Here is a 16,604-nt window from a genome sequence, read left to right as displayed (position 1 = left end):
AGCCACGGCCAGGCTCAGAGCCAGGGCCATAGCCACGGCCAGGCTCAGAGCCAGGGCCATAGCCACGGCCAGGCTCAGAGCCAGGGCCATAGCCATGGCCAGGTTCAGAGCCAGAGCCAGAGTCATAGTCTTGGACAGATTTATGGCCAGGCCCAGAGCCATAGCCAGGACCTGCACCAGAACGAGGGACAGAGCCATGGCCAGGCCCAGAACCAGGGACAGAGTCATAGCCAGGACCAGAGCTGGAGTCCAGAATAGGGCCAGGGCTAGAACTAAGGTCAGATGTAGTATAGAGATCCCCAGTAATACAGGAAACATAGGCAGGTTCAAAGCCAAGACTTCCATGGCCTATTTTGTGTGTAAATCTGGGTCCCACGCATGGCTCCCCAAGAAGACTGGTATCAGAGGAGGGCTCTGTGAACCCAGAATAGGGTGCTGAAATCTGTGTAGATAATGCCCCCTGTTTGGCGGTGGTGATGGCTGCAGAGGCTTCAGCTGCAGATGCAGCCGCTGATGCAGCCGCTGATGCAGCCACTAAGGTTGCGGCTGCTAGAGCAGACCTAGGAACGCTGTCTGAAGGTAACGGTTCTGAAGTGGACCCAAGATCTTCAGAGCTGGGCTGTACACGTAACGATCTGAAAGAAAGCAAAAGCTACAAAGTTGTCAAAAACACAGCAGAGAAAGACCGCTGATCTTCCTTGTTCCTTTATGCCTGCAGCCAGAGCTATGGCTCTCACCGCGACGGCGATCCTTCCGTAGACTCGGTCTCCATCTTCACACCCCAGCTGCTAGGTTGCCATAGAGACGACAAACAATTCCTGGAGTCTGCGCAGAACTAGAGCTGGGCGGATGTGGTTGAGGGTGAGGGTGGAGGCAAGTCCTCCGTGCGGCGGAAGTCTTAAAGTTGGTGCGATCTGAGAAGTCCGCTTTTCAGTCCGACTCCGTCTTGCCTCAACCGGGTTTTTAAAGTTCCGCTGGTGTAAGACCTCGCCCTCCAAGCTCAAGCTTGATTGTTTGCAGCTAAAGTGATTCTTCATGAGGATATATTGGAGATTTGCCCAGGGCTGTGGCATCAGGCAATAGCCTATTTGGTGTGTTGTAGAGGGGAAACAGTAGCTTCCTTTTAGTTTGCTTAGTACATTCTCAAAAGAGGGTGCGGAGTAGTCTTTAAAAAAAAGTTTAAGTATGAAAATATAAGAACCAGCTTAAGATCAAAATGATGAGACAGGGAGTAGTGAAAAGGTAGCAGCTTTCTTTTTTTTTCCTCGGTGTGATACTTTTCTAGTATTATAAAGGCCTTCATACTGACCACCCTCTTCCCAATTCCCTTTAGAACCTGGTTTGACCTTTGAATAAGGGCCAGGATGGAACAAGTCTTAGACCAGGGTTTCACTTTCTTCTACTCATTCATGCTACTACTTTCCTAGAAGTTTGATCTAGGTTAGACCACTTGTCATGATGACTCAATTATCTGCTGGCAAAAGCTTCCTTTTTTCTTATTTTTTTAGAGACAGGTCTTGCTCTGTCATCCTGGCTGGAGTGTGGTAGCAAATCATAGCTTACTGTAACCTTGAATTCCTGAGCTCAAGCAATCCTCCTGCCTGAGCTTCCTGAGAAATTGGGACCACAGGTATACAATAACCAGGCCCTACTAATTTTTAAACTTTTTGCAGAGATAGGGGCTGGATTTGTTTCCCAGGCTTAGTGTGAACTACTGGCCTCAAGCAGTCTTCCAGGCTTGGCTTTGGGAGACACCGGGTGAGCCATCGTGCCTAGCCAGTAAGTACTCCTTTAACCCCAAGCTAGACCTCCTGAGTGTCTTTTACTCAACCATAGTCAAGAGGGTTCATAACCCTACATCAGTTTTCTTTCCCCTTTGTGGTACACATCTTTATATATTTCAGACAGGGATGCAAAATTGAGGGAGAGCAGGTTTATTAGCATCACAGAATCCTCCTTTCCCTTCCCCATCCAAGCATCCAGGTCTGGGATCCTAGGTCAGTTTGTAGATTCAACCTGGAGGCCACTGGAGCTGTCGGCCTCCAAGTACGTGAAGATGCAGGTGATACACAGATTGTGCGCCCAGCTTCCCATCATTGATCACTGAAATAGAGCTTGGGGTTAGAGAGGGTCAGATCACGGTAGAGGTTAAAGAATGACGATCATATTGAGTAGTACGAATTAGAATTCACGGGTGAGGGGCCAAGGGCCAAAAGTCACTCACCAAGTCGGTATCCATCTCCTAACCCCTCAGCCTTTGCTATCTTCTTGGCCACAAGGAGTAGGTGTCCTAGAAGCTATAGGGAGATGGGAGGGATATAGGTGGCTTCATTCATGGGAAGCTAAACTCAGCTGAGCTCCTCCCAGCCAAACCCTGGACTTATTCTTCTCACCTGCTGGTCTTCTTCTTCGGCCTGGCTAATCCGAGGAATAGGCTTCTTAGGAATGACCAGGAAGTGCACAGGAGCCTGAGGGGCTACATCACGGAACACAAGACACTAGGAGCAGTGACAAGCCACAGGCCACTATGTTACTTCAAAAGGCAGGACGGTATCTACAAAATTCCTAAAGGGTTGGGTCCTAAGGGCACCTCACCTGCTGGTCCTCATATAGAATGTCAGCTGGGAGGCTTCGGTCCAGGATCCGGGAGAAGATGGTTGGGGCTGCTCCTCCAGGAGCTGCCTGTTGGGCCTTGACCACTTCATTCCCATTAGTCACACCTGCAACTCTTCGGCCCTGAAAGTGAGTCACATAAATCCAAGCGAGGGAGTATGGATTTACACCTTTCCCATGTACTTGGTCAGGGCTGGCTTAGGCTGGGCTCTGACAGTTCTCAGCTTCATCTTTCTAAGAACTTCTTAGTGGTTCCTACCCAGTGGAAAAGTTCTTGAGTTTCAGGATACCACCAGAAAAGGGTAGGGCCAGAAGGCACTGCACCTGGTTAGATAACAGGCAGTATTACGACCCAGAATTCAGCAGTGCAATTGATTTCTGCTAACAGGTGTATGAAATCTAGCACTGATTCAGGGAAAAGAATCTAGAATGAGACTGGATTTAGGGCTCAGTTCCTAATTTAGCACTGAATTACCTCAGACAAACCTTTCCTTGGCTTCAAATATAAAATAAAGAGGTGGTCTGCATTATCTCTTAAGAGGGCTTGAAGCTCCATTTACTCTCACCTTGTTTTTTGAGACAGTCTCACTCTGTTGCCCTTGAAAGAATGCCATGACATCATCATAGCTCATAGCAACTTCAACCTCTTGGGCTCAGGTGATCCTCTTGCCTCAGCCTCTGCAGTAGTTGGGACTACAGGTGCTAGCCATGATGCCTGGCTAGTTTTTTTCTATTTTTTAGTAGAGATGGGATCTTGCTCTTGCTCAGGCTGGTCTCAAACTCCTGCTCAAGGGATCAATCCTGCTTGGCCTCCCAGAGTGGTAGGATTACAGGCACGAGCCACTGTGTCCAGCCTATTCTCAACCTTAATACATTTGCACTTATTTCCATTATGCGTTTTCTGATCTTTAAGCCTTGTTATCTGTTTTATTTAGGTTTTAATGCAATTGCCCTGTTTGACACTAGGTGATCCCTCGTCTAGGTTTCACCATCGGACCTCTTATTGTGGATTTTAACTCCTGTTCCTTTTTATCAATGGAGGTAAGAGTAAAGCTAAGTGACCTCAGTGCCCTCATCCCCAGGAGACTGGAGGTGGGGGAGTTCCAGTTTTCCAGGGACTCGGAGAAGGCTGAAGTCAGTGTGTCACGTTACAGGAGAAATGGGCGGGAGGATTAAACTTTTCTAACCCCTAAGTCGTCTGCCAAGTGAGTGAGGGGTGGGGTATGAGAGGTTAACACTAGTGCTCATTAGAAGACCAAACGTCTGACCGGATCGGGACAAAGAACTGGCTCCAAGTAGAGAAAACTCACTTCCTGCAGGGGGCACCCAGGAGGCGTCCCGGAGCAGACAACAGAACTTCTGGGCTGTGGGCTGGCGAAGGCAGCAGCGCTGTGGTGACCCTATCCAGACCTCGGCGCCTGGGACTATGTAGAACAGCGGCCATCGCTAGTTTGCTCTCCGCAGCCACTATTTCGACCTTCTGTACAGCCCCGAACCTTGTGCGGGAAGGGCATCGGCCACCGGCGCTCAGGCTGAGGTCCTGAGCGCTTTCGGGAGTAGGGAGGAACGGACCCTCAGCCTTGGAGGGCGTCAGAGCCCGCTATACACCCTCCTTGCCCCTTCTCACCTGCGCCCCTCGCGGCCCCGCGACTGCCATGGCTCTGCGCGCCGCGCGCAAGCCGGCGGTCAACACCACGGCCGCCGCCATCTTCCCGAAGGCGCGGGAACCTCGCGCAACCAGGGCCCGCACTAGGCTCCGCCGCGGCCAGAGGCGGGCAGTCAGGCAGCCAGTGAGCCAGTGAGCCAGTGAGCCAGTGAGCCCGGGCCTTTGGCTCCGCCTGTGGCCGGGCGAGACCTGCCGCCTCATTGGAGCAAACTCCTGGGCACGATTCATCCCATTGGCTCCGCTGCCACTGTAGAGGCGGAATCTTTTCATCCCAATGACTGCCAACGCAGGGACAATTTTCCACTTCATTGGCTTCGTCTTCTATTCTTTTGGTCTTTCCCCATTTGATCCCCTAACTGGTTTCCATTAGAAGCACTGGGAAACCTGGAAGCGGGGTTTTTCTCCTAGTTGGATTCGATACCCAACGTTGGCTCGGCTTAGGTTGCGTGTGCAGAGAGGGTGGGGTTCTTGGTTCCGGGCTGTCCTCTTCAGGCCTAGCCCAAAGGGTAGGTCACCCGCTGCCCGAAAGACTAAGGTTCAGAAGCTTATTCACCGCGTTCACCAGAAGGAGGGCGGGGTTCTGGGGGCTTTCGGCGCTTATTGGTTGCAGGAATCACCTCGGGCTAAAGATGAACTGAGACGGGGGTAGGGGGTTCATTTTTAACTGTGGGTGGGGGCAGCATTTCTCCTCAAGGACAACTTCAGCCCCTTGAACATTTCAGAGATTTTTAACTTACTCATCTAAGGACTATGTTTTTGTTAACATACGCCATAGACTAAAGCTTTTTTAGTTTTCAGGGCGTTACTTGCATCGATTTTTTAAACGGGCAGAGATGAGAACATCTGGTCTTTGCCGCACTACTAATAAGCAAAAGAGTATGTATCCAATGTTCTTTTCTAATCAGAAAAGGTGTGCGATACCGTTAGTTGGCATTTTTCCATGAATCACGTTTGCTCTGCTGGAATATATATTTTTACGTAGGACACATGGGATTACAAAACGCTATATACTCAGACTTCGGGTAAGTTTTAGTCTGACATCACGTACAAGTTACCATGGTATCTTTACGGTTTTTTTTTTTAGCACATGGCCTGACACAGGTGCTTAATTGTGGAATGAATAACATTTGGTGTTTCCTCTCTTTTTCCCTCATAATATGTATCTCATAAGGTATTATTCTCCCACTTCTAATCAATTTTTTATATTTTTACATAGTTTATGTAAATATTCTTTGTATTGCTGCATAATATTTCTGTAGCTGAGTTTATCATAGTAACTCTTCTATTGTTGACTATTAGTTGAATTAATTATAGGTGAACGGTTATCATGGCGCATATAACTAGTGTTGAGGAACTCTTTGCTTCTAGAGATAGTACAATCTCTTTTATAGAGTTATATTGTTAGAAAGTCCTTCTCCACAGGGCTGACAATTGATCGTGTGATTTTTCCTCTAGAAGTCCATGCTGCATTCCTTCCCTTGGAAGGACAGGTGGCTTGCTTAAATGTGAGGAAATGTAGAATGGCCTCTTTGTGTCCCAGAGGCTACAGTTCTGTGTGGTGCCTCTGGGACACTGGGAAACCCTAGAGCTGCCCAGGAAGAGGACAAGAGATAAGTGATCTGGGATATAGGAAGTTGAAGAAAACCAATCTAGAGGAATAGGTGAGTACTTTAAAGTTGTTATTTCTTTGGGTTTTCATAGGGAGTAGCCAACAAAGAGGTTATTTCTGTTTTACAGACCCAGAAACTGTGGCATAAAAGAGGGTTCTAAGCTTGTTAGTGTTAGAATCTCCTACTCTTGGAAGAATTATCTATGGACTAGTTACTCCCTCCATTCACTGATTTTGACCCCTGGCTCAAAGTCTTCTTTTCTCTAAGCACTTGTCATCACCTGCAGCTGTTCTCATCTGAAAGCTGTGATACCCTGCAGCCTCTGACCACTGGCTCCTGTACTTTAATCTCTGCCCACTACATCTGCTCCAGGACCTCATTAGAGACTTCTGTTCCTCTGACTGCTCCCATTTTCAGTCTGTTGGTTGCGTCCTGGCATCACTTTCTTTCCCAATGTGTATGGTCTAGTCCCTTCACATTCTCATGCCTTCTTCTTTTGCCTGATTATACCTCCCTGACACCCTCTGGTGTTAATTTAAATATTTTACTTCCCTGCTCTAATTACATTTTTACTTCTAACTGTACCTGAATCCTGAACTACACACGATCAGCTTTTTTTCCCAACTCCCCTCATTAGCCTTCCCAAACTTTCCCCTTTCTCTTCCTGTCACTATTCCCCACTCTTATCCCTCTCACCCCCCACCAGCAATTGGCCTTATCTCTTGCTTCAAAAGGAGGATAGCAGCCATCATGGGGGAACTTCCACAAGATCCTGTTCCCTGAAGCTTAGTAAAGGTACCATCCTTTCCTCCTTCCTCTCGGTCTTAGGAAGTAGTGTTTATCCTGTCCAGAGAAAATTCCTTCACCTCTGCCTTGACTTCATCCCCTGCCTCCATCTCTGTGTGATCTTAATTCACCAGGCATCTCACTTGTCTATTCTGTATCATCTAAGGTCTTTTTGTCTACTGGGTTATTCCTCTTTTTCTTCCTAAAAAAGTGCTTCCTTAACTCCATATCTCTTTCTGAATATTGTTTGATTTCTCTCCTGAACCTTTCATCCAAGCTTCTTGGAGAAGACTCCTTCATACTCACTTCTTTTTGCCTTCTGACCCCACTGTACCATTGTGAAGCTGCACCCTCTGAAGTCCCCAAAGACCTTCTACTTGTAAAATCCAATGGCTACTCTTTAGTCTTTATCTTACCGGTGCCCCAGCTGCATCTAATATCACTTCCCACTCTATCCTTCTTGAAACTTCCTCCCTTCTTGGCTTCCTTGAAATTACTCTCCTGTTATTAGAGCCAAAAGCTTGAATGTGGGTGAGATGGAGGCAGATGGCTGGATCCAGCCTCTCTCCTGCCCCCAGTAAGTGTTGACTCTAAGGTATTAGGCTATCTGTCCCCAGACTAGGCTCTATCTTCCCTATACAGAGTCAGGTCAGGTTTCAGTGACTTCCCCTTTATTGCTGATCTAGGCCAGCCTCACATGGGCCTACGCCAGTTGTTGACAGTGTCTGTCCCTGGAAGAGGGAAAAGCAGAGGTGAAAGGGTCAGATATGGCGGTCAGATGTAGGGCCAGGCTGGGGGCTGTGTGGGCCAGGGAGCCCAGGGGAACTAGGGTGGGAGCTGGGAAGGCCAGAGGGCCCATGCATCTGCAGGGCCTCAAAGTCAGAGTTGTGGAGGATGGCTTCTCGGAGGGCAGGCATCTCTGCAAAAGGCACATAGTCTGCTCCTGGGGGTAAAAACCAGTGAAGGTATGGATGTGAGGGGGTGGGAATAAAAGTGGTGAGGGAAGGGAATGTGGTAGTCCTGGAGGGGATGGTTGAAGATGGGGGTGCCTTCCTGCCTGGTCTTCATACTCTAGACCCTGGAATGGCCCCATCTCAGGTTGCCACCTAACCATGAGGCCTTCCTCCTCGTCGCCGGGTCTCTTCAGTTTCAAAGAAAGTCTCATGTTCCTCCCAGCGTCGGTCACAGGCCGCACAGAGGAAATTAGACTCAAAATATCTACAGCAACAATCTGTGGGCAAAAGGGCATCCAAAAAGAGAATCTGTGGGCAAAAGGGCATCCAAAAAGAGTATAGGAAATTGGGGTATCCCAATGGGCTGATAATATGGTCATCTCTTCTTCACTAACTGCATGCTCAAGTCTCTCTTACAGTTTCCTATCATTATTCTCAAACTATTTGCATCCTGTCCCCCCACCCCCCCCCACCCCCCCGCTCCTCCTAATATGCCCTTTGCCCTAGAAGTTACCACGATGCCTGCAGGGATGGGACCCAGTGGCTGCATGTTCTTCGTGGCTGTGTTTGCAACGACATTGGGCCCTCCAGGCTTTGGGGTCGAAGGTGGCCCGTCTCGTGAGCCAGAACTCACCCACCTCTTCTGGGCGTGAAGGGATAAAGCAGAACATGAGGCAGCGGCACTGGCTCACATTGCAGGGCACGGATATGTCTATGGGAATGGGATAGGTGTTAGGGTGACACTAGTGCCTGCTAGGGCCTGGTCTGCCCGTGTCAACTCCTCCCCTGCACTAACAAAGTGCACACACTTTCTCTCATACATCTTCAAACATGACAGAGTATAAGTATCCTTCCACACCTAACAGGGGCTGGTCAGTTCTCTCCTACCTGAGATGATCCGGTGCTCTCTCAACAAGTGTCCACAAAAGCATTTGGACTCATCCCCAATCCGGAAACAGTCCCATAGATAATGAGGACAGCGCCAGCCAATGTAGAGACCTAGGTGTGGTGGGATTGAGTAGTAAGGAAAAATGAGAGGGAAAAAATCCTAAGCTCCCTGTAAGTGTTCTCACCTGTCTCCTGGAGGGTGGACTCACCTCTCCCCCTAGGTGTATTCATCTTCACCTGAGAATCCTTATCTTTACCCCTTTAGACTTTTCTCTCAAGATTTTCTCATTACCCTACAAGGGTCTTCAGTTCCCTTCCTACCCAGGATCCACTTCATCTCTATCAGCCAACAGAGGTGACTCAAGATAGTCTTCAATTTCTTAGCAGGAATGTTTTAGATGAAATCTTATTTAAAGATGAACATGAACCTCACTGATTTATCTGTGGCTATAGGGATTCTCATCTCTCCTTACCAGATTGCAGCCCAACTTAGCTTTGTTTCCTTGAAGTGTCTGAGGTATAGGAAGGGGAAGATGGTTGGCCCGGGGATTGGCTCCTAAGGAGCATGGTTATGGAAGGTACCTAAAGAGGAAGAGGTGGTTGGGCAGCCTGGTACTAGCAGGTAGGAGGAGGACTTCCCTTCACTTCTCCAGGTTGGTACCTTTGTACTTCCCTTTTGTGTGCATGCTGCTAATACCCTCTATGAACTTGAGAAGAACTGAAAGAGTTAGGAGAAAGGGATAGGTTGGAAGTCATGGATAGTGAAGACTAAAAATTATAAGTTGCCAGGCCAAGAAGGGAGGCATAGAAATCCACTGCATTTATTTTGGTCTTTCATACTCCTTCCCCTTATAATGGGAATAGAGCTATGTTGTGAGGCTAAGAAGTATCCTTCAGAGGAGGCACCAACAGGAGGCTGTAAGGCCTTGAGAGCCAGGTTCAGGAGTGAGGCCTGAAGCTGTTGGGCTTCACGCCCAGTCTCACCACAAAGCCAGAGTGTTGCCATGTAAACATGGGAGAACCAGTTAGCACTTTCTGTCTAGGTTCTCTTATCCTAGAGAAGAGCACCCCAACTTCTGGCCAAGAATCCCATGTAAGTCCCCATGGAGTGGGACCTTCAGCTTTAGGACTCTTATTCCCACTTAAAAGTGAAATGTCACCTCCACCAAAAAGCTGTTTCTGACTTGCCTGGTCTGTCTAGGCCCCTCCTCTTGCCTTCCAGAGTGCCTTGTGCTACCCCTATCAGTGCAGGGCATTATAACTGACTGTTCACTTATATTCTCGAATCCTAGCACAGAGTCTGGCATAAAATAGGTGCTGAGAGAACACAGATTGCCATATTAACTTAAGTGAAGGAGCAAATTCCCTGAAGAGGGAAGAGAGATCCAGTATTTCAGGCATAACCCTGATGTTCCATAGGAAGGAGGAAAGAATTGGTGTGCCCCAGTTTTTGATTCTGGCCAGAGCCATAATTCATAATTCTATGCCTCAGACTAGGCTTTCTTGTCTTACCCATGGCCTCTTAGGACCTACAGCCTGTCCAGATGTGGCGTTTGGCCTTGCTGCTTGACACTGACAGCCTGTAGTGTCAGTGCCCTATTATACCAGTGAGCTTGGTAGAGAGGGGAGTATAGGCAGTCACAATGGGGTGGCAGGAGCCAAGATTCCACTAGAGAAGTTCTGAGCTCTGGAGTAGCAGGCTACATTAAAGGAGCAGGTAAGGGTCACATTGGTGAACAGGGTCAGTGCCCACAGATCAAGGCCTGGTCTCAGAGCCTGGGCTAGTCAAGACCAAGCACTGGTAGGAGAATCAGAGCCCAGAGTTTAGATGGAGACTAGAGTTTGAACAGACTGCGTTACAGGTTTCACTGCTCTTAAAGAGGGACAGTTGGCATCTGGCAATGGATTCCCATGTAAGATTCTCTACTCTCTGCCTTGATTCTCAACTATCTTCCTGTTTTGAGTGGACAAGGACTGGCAGAGGAAAGAGATGTTATCTGGGATGCCATTTTAATTATATACAACACATTCTAATTCCATGACCACATAATCACATTTTCATAATAATATCTATGCATAGAATGTCTCCATAGAACATACAGCTGTCTTTGTCTCCAGTCCAGACTTCTCTCCTGAGCTTCAGACCTACATAGCCAACTATCTACTAGACTGGTATATTGCATAAGCACTTCACATGTGTTACATGCAATTATTCCCTCCAAACTTGGCTCTTATCCCTTGTCCTCTGTTCATCCAATATAGGCTTACCAAGCAGCTACTCTGTTTTAGAGATTCGGTTAATGGCACCATCATATATATTCGGTTAATGGCACCAATATATATATTTATATATATCAAAAACCTGTCATTTCAGGCATTTCCCTCTCTTATCCTACATACCCAAAGATCCAATGGTTGGTTTTCCCTTGTTAGCATTTCTGTTCACTTCTTTCCACCTATTCCAATTCACTTCTCACCTGGATTATTACCTGTGCCTCACAATGTATTTTCCCATCTCCAGTCTTGTCTTTCTCTGGTCTATCCTATTGCCAAGGTGATCTTTCAAAAATACAAATCTTTTCATGTTATTATCCTGTTTGGAATCTTTTAGTGATTTTCAGTTGCCCTTAGGATATAATATGAATTCTTTAGTTTGGCACAGAAATGTCTGCACAATTCTGACCTTCTAGAGCTTAGTAGGCTATCCTCCCACCCCCTCTGCACCAGACATAATGCATTGCTACAGTGTTCTGTGGTGCCTTGCCCTGATATGTCTCACCTTTCCCCACTCTTTAATTGGCTGCCTATTCCTACTCACCTTACAGATATCAGCTGAGAAATCATTCTTTCTAAGGCTTCTTGTTCCTCATGCACTCCAAATTGGGTGCCACTTTTTTCTGCTTTCATCTGATAGCAGTCTGGATGGACCTTGACTATTGCAATTATTAGAGCTAATTATAATTGTCCTTTTACTTATTTGTATCTCCCATTAAATTATTTGAGGAATTTTGTCTTTGACACCCCCCTGCAACTGCGGCCTCTATGGTTAGCTCAATGCCTGGCACATACTTGATGCTCAGTAAATGTTTGGTGAATGAATAAAAGAATAGCTTACACTTGATATTTCTCTGCAATCACATACAACATTATGGAGTTCTGACTCTTCAGGGACTTGAGATCCTCAATATTATGAGGGGATCCCACATATTTTTGTTCAGGGTGAATGACACTTAAATTTCTGTATAAAACTGCCTATTTAAACAGGAAAATGAAGTTCAGTTCAATGAAAACGAAAAAGAAATACAGTGACCTTGAAAAGTAGGGAGTGGATAATAGGTTCTGAGAAGGGGAATGAGGGACTGAATAGACTCTGTTTTTGCAAGAAAATAAGTATAACAGGAGATGTTAGGCAAACAAAGCCGTGACAGTGTCTGAATTGAGATTGAGAAACAAGAGAGAGCACAGTGATTTTCTTGGTTAGGGGTGGGGTGGGGGGGAAGATCCTTGTATGGGAGTAGATAAATTACCTAGAGGAGGGTAAGCATATAGAATTACTTAGTTTTCTTTATATCTCAGGCCTTTCGACATAGCTCTATTCCCATTATAAGGGGAAGGAGTATAAAAGACCAAAATAAATGTAGGGGATCTATTGTATTCAGTTTAGAAATCCCAGAATCCTTATAGTAGCAGGTCTGGGTGGATCTCTTCCCAAAGGCAGTCCCTATAGACATGAAGTTTAGTAACACAGGTAGACTTGCACTCACAGATGGTGTGTGTTTACATGGTTCATCTGTACACAGCACATACTAACAGGACTGTTAAGAGTATTAATTATGGACTGAGACTTGAAATCCTCTTTGGTAAGGAAACCTAAAGCTTTAGGTTACCCAGAATGGGCCTGGAATGCAAGAGTGATAGCTTTTTAGTGAAGTTCCACCAAAGGGACTAAGGCCTTTAGCATGTCAGAACAGCAAGTCTCCTGGGGACTGTCTTGGATCTTGGGTCATTTCTACCTTAGGGTCTTTCTGTTGTAAGCTATCTGGGCCCATCTGGGGTGGGCCTGTAACCTTTCTGTTTTTAATAATTTTAGTTCAGCCACTATGCTCCTATGTCGGCTTTATAGTATATGAATACTCCCACTTTTTGGTCTGTGTCCTGGTATTTCTTGGCCCACCTGCTTTCTCTCCTACCAGATTCCAGGCAGGTGGGCTGGTATTGCCATTTCTATATAGGGCACCTATCTGTTTCATGGGCAGGTTCTCAGATCTTTTTGGATTGGAGGATGGCCATGGGCCTGTCACAATTTTCTGAAGGGCCACATGGGCTCACCTGTCTGGATGGCATTCAGGGCTGCATTCTTCTCCCATTGGAAAAGATGGTTCACCTGAACATCAAACTTCTCTCTGTGCATTGCCTTAGCCACTCCCACCAGCTCTGCCTGCTTAACAGGGACCACTAGATGGCCTGTGTAACCTGGAAAGGGAGGGGCTGAGTAACTAAAGAGGAGTGAAAAGCCCTAAACCTAAGAGAAGGGGCCAGGTCCAAGAGTAACCCAGTCTCTTCCTTCTGGGGCAGATCACAAACAGTGGATAGTGGTGAGGACAGGGGAAAGGGCAGGAGCAATTACAGCTAACTTCTTTCTTCCCCTTCTTCTTGCCCGGCTGGTGTCCAGGATGGGCTGTGTGAGCAGTGCTGGCACTGGCATCCACTTCTTCCTCGTCCTCTCTTCCCTCTTCTTTCTGCTTTGCAGACCTGTCCATTTGCACCTGGGTAGAAGGGCCTGAAAGGGAGTCCTCTGGAAGGCTCTCAGATTTAAGGTCTAGGGTGTACTCATAGGAGAGGTCTTCCCCCAGCCCATCAGAGGGAGATACAGAGACATGGCCTACTGATGAGGGATGAAAACTAAGGTGTTTTGCTTCTATGTGACTCTCATAGGTAGAGGTTTCCAAAGGGATCTCATAGGTGGCATGCCCTAAAGTAGTCTCAGAGTTGGAAAGCTGCAGATGGGTTTCAGAGGTGTAGGTCTCCAATGGGGTCTGGGAAAGGGATGGCACCAAAGGGGATTCGGATGTGTGGATCTCTAATGGGGTCTGGGAAGAGGATGGCATCAAAGGGGATTCAAAGGTGTGGGTTTCTAATGGGGCCTGGGGAGGGGATGGCATTACAGTAGTTTCAGAGGTGTGGGTCTCTAATGGACTCTGGGAAGAGGATGGCACCAAAGGAGATTCAAAGGTGTGGGTCTCTAATGGGGCCTGGGGAGGGGATGGCACCAAAGTAGATTCAGAGGTGTGGGTCTCTAATGGACTCTGGGAAGAGGATGGTGCCAAAGGGGATTCAGAGGTGTGGGTCTTTAGTGGACTCTGGGAAGAGGATGGCACCAAAGGGGATTCAGAGATATGGGACTCTAAAGGGGTCTCAGAGATGGAAGGCTCCAAGAAGGCTTCAGAGATAGGGTCCTTCTGTAAGTCCTCAGCAGTGGGGTCCTTTGAAGAAGGGTGCTCCTCTACATCCATGGTGGTAGGAGGTTCTTCTGTGACCTTGTCTGCTTCCATCTAGTGGTAGAATAAGGGTACAGGTTTCATCAGGTTGGTGGAGGGTTGGTAAATTAGGGAAGAGCCTAGGGTTCACAGGGCACTGTGGAATTAGGATAGGATTCTCAGTGTACCTGAGATACAAGAGGGAAGCAAAATGAACTCTGGGTCTTAGGTTGTGATGTCAGGAGGTTCACCCATGTGCCCAGACCTCATATGGCATGCTGCTGAGGGTTTTTAGGGAGTTGGAGCTTAAAGACTGAAAGGCTGAAATAGGCAGAATCCCATCAGTAGATGGTAACAGAGAACCATGCCCCAGGAGGGAGTCCAAACAGACACTTGGCGAATCCAAGAGCAGGGTCCTTGGTGTATCTTAAGATCCTGGAGGTCTAGCTGTAGAGTTCCAGAAACTGGGAATAACAAGCCAAAGCTGAGTCTGGCTCCTAAGAGTGGAGAAGAATAGCATGATGCGTAAGACAGGACCCTGCATGTAGTCTGGTTTTGTCTGGGGACCACATACACACTCCCTTGATGATGTCATTTATGTTCAAGGCTTCAACTATTTCTGGCTATATGCCAGAAATCCATATTTCTAATTTAGTTCTTTTTTTACCCCTATATTTAACACTATACCCAATTCCCTGCTATACATTTATTTTCTCTTTTTTTTCCTTTTCTTTCTTTCTTTTTTTTTTTTTTTTCTTTTTGAGACAGAGTCTCATTCTGTCACCTTGGGTAGAGTGCCATGTCTTCATAGCTGACTGGGTGATCCCATGGGCATCAAAACAGAACTCTGGGATTTATGCTTGTTTGCTCCTTTTCCCCTAGACCCCATCTTCAAACAGTCACCAAGAACTCTGTTTCCTATCTTTTAAATATTTTCCAAATGCATTTTCTCCTCTTGTTTTTCTCCATTTTTATTGAAGTTCTCATAATCTTTGGCCTGAATTGTATAATAACTTTGCCCCTCTATTGCCATCCCAGCACATTAATCCATTTTTTCCTTTATTTATGTAACTTACACTTTTACAAAGAGCCTAATCATACACTTTTACTCAAGCACTGTGCTAAGAGCTGGACTTGGTTGAGTCTGGGAGAGAGACAGGTTAAGCAACAATGACAATACAAATGAATTGATGTGCTGGGGTGAGCCTGGGATGCTGTGGAGAGGCAGGTACTACGTTTGCCTAATTTATCCTGGAAGGATATGGTCCTTCTTGCTGACCCAATTAAAATCTTTCTAAGATGCAAACCCAACTGGCATCCCATGGCTTAAAAACATTTAGTGCCTAAAGGATTAAGTCCAAATTTCTTGACCCTGACATTCAGGGCCTATCATTTTGCAGGACTGCTTGAGTATTCCTGCCTTAACGTTCCCTGCTCTCTACTTTCTCCCCATGCTCCAGAAACACTGGATATGTAACTCCTTAAACTTATGAGAGCCTTTCTGAAGGGGAAGTTTGAGAAGGGCAGTAGGAGCACAGGGGAGGAAGATGACCAGAGTCAGCTGGAGGGAAAAGGACCTGAGGGCAGAGAACCTGAGCATGGGAGGAGAGAAAGGAGAGGAGAGATTGGGTGGAGGAGAGGGCGGAGGTGTTAGGAGAGGGAACAGGATGAAAGTTTGGAGACGAAGAGCTGTTGGAGAAACTACATACCTCTGGGCTTTGGCTTGGTTGGTACAAGTCCTTAGGTCAGGATCTTGTCTTAGAATGGGAGGGGAAGTGTTGGTCCTGAAAGAGGAAAGGCTCTTGGTTGTGGAGGAGCCTGAGCTGCAGGTGCAGAAGGTTGAAAGGCCCTGCCTGGAAGTGTACTTTTTGGGGAAGAGGCCTGACCTGGCCTGACCTGGCCTGACCTGGGGAAGGGTGAAAGGGGGAGGGGTGGGGGGTTCCAGGGCAATGAAAGAGGGGCTTGACTGAAGCTTCTGGAATCCAGGCCGGGAGAGGAGGAATCCGTTACTAGAGCAACCGGAATGGCTGGTAGTATCCATAGCAACAGCAGTCTGGTCACCTCCCTAGTGGGTGAGCTGTATTGGGCCCGGAGGGGACGAACACAGTGGGTTCACTTCCGAAAAGGGGAGTCTTGCGAGATCTCTATAAGCAAGTCTCTGGGTAGGATCTGCGGATATCTGTAGGTACGTCCGTGGGCAGTCTGGGACAGTGAAGGTCTCTGTAGGATTCCTTTGACATACCTGTGGGGCGGTCGGTGGAGGCAGTGAGGGGAAAATCGGGGCTCTCTGTGCTTGGGGTGAGAAGGGCAGGGTCTCAGGTAGCGGGGCGGGGGCGGAGTCTGTCTGTCCTCGAAGCCCGGCAGGACTAAGTTAAAGACCAATAGAATAGGGCAGGGGCGGGCTTTATTGACAGGGACCAGTCGAACTGGTCGGGGGGCGGAGCGTCACCTCGACGTCAGGCAGAGGCCGCCGCCGCGGGGCCTGGTTATCCCCGGTTCAGCGCAGCCCGGAGTCGCCCAGGCCTGAACTCCTACCCAGGGCCCCAGCCTCGGCCCTAGGCCCGCGAGGACACCGGAAACCACCCCAGGGGGTGGGGAGCGGAGCCGCGGG

At 47.7% G+C, this 16,604-nt stretch overlaps 3 protein-coding genes across 3 annotated transcripts in view; all 3 read right to left on the bottom strand.

Moving 5' to 3' along the window:
- The window catches only part of SPAG8 (sperm associated antigen 8), a 2,793-nt gene extending 2,021 nt beyond the window's left edge, over positions 1–772 (bottom strand). Inside the window, exons 1-2 of the mRNA XM_003800232.2 lie at positions 738–772; positions 153–635 (exon numbers count right to left, since the gene is read on the bottom strand). Coding sequence (XP_003800280.1) covers positions 153–635; positions 738–772 — 518 coding nt within the window. The remainder of the gene's footprint in view (positions 1–152; positions 636–737) is intronic.
- A 1,146-nt stretch (positions 773–1,918) lies between these two features.
- HINT2 (histidine triad nucleotide binding protein 2) lies at positions 1,919–4,400 on the bottom strand. The gene is made up of 5 exons (XM_003800231.3): positions 4,241–4,400; positions 2,596–2,736; positions 2,394–2,498; positions 2,225–2,297; positions 1,919–2,103 (listed from the first exon to the last, which is right to left on the bottom strand). Exons 1-5 carry the CDS (start codon positions 4,319–4,321, stop codon positions 2,012–2,014), a joined length of 492 nt encoding a protein of 163 aa, XP_003800279.1. The 5' UTR covers positions 4,322–4,400; the 3' UTR covers positions 1,919–2,011.
- Positions 4,401–7,348: 2,948 nt separating this feature from the next.
- Positions 7,349–16,299, bottom strand: FAM221B (family with sequence similarity 221 member B). The gene is made up of 9 exons (XM_023519356.1): positions 16,236–16,299; positions 15,703–15,777; positions 13,733–14,068; positions 13,144–13,444; positions 12,846–12,989; positions 8,517–8,627; positions 8,143–8,340; positions 7,787–7,906; positions 7,349–7,618 (listed from the first exon to the last, which is right to left on the bottom strand). The coding sequence occupies exons 3-9, from the start codon at positions 14,066–14,068 to the stop codon at positions 7,437–7,439; spliced, it is 1,392 nt and encodes a 463-aa protein (XP_023375124.1). The 5' UTR covers positions 15,703–15,777; positions 16,236–16,299; the 3' UTR covers positions 7,349–7,436.
- Positions 16,300–16,604: the final 305 nt, after the last annotated feature.

This window comes from Otolemur garnettii, unplaced genomic scaffold (assembly GCF_000181295.1).
Source record: "Otolemur garnettii isolate 467f Iridium unplaced genomic scaffold, OtoGar3 scaffold00172, whole genome shotgun sequence".
Classification (NCBI taxonomy): Eukaryota; Metazoa; Chordata; class Mammalia; order Primates; family Galagidae; genus Otolemur; species Otolemur garnettii.
The sequence above is the reverse complement of the archived record's forward strand: the minus strand, read 5'-3'. Positions and strand labels throughout refer to the sequence as shown.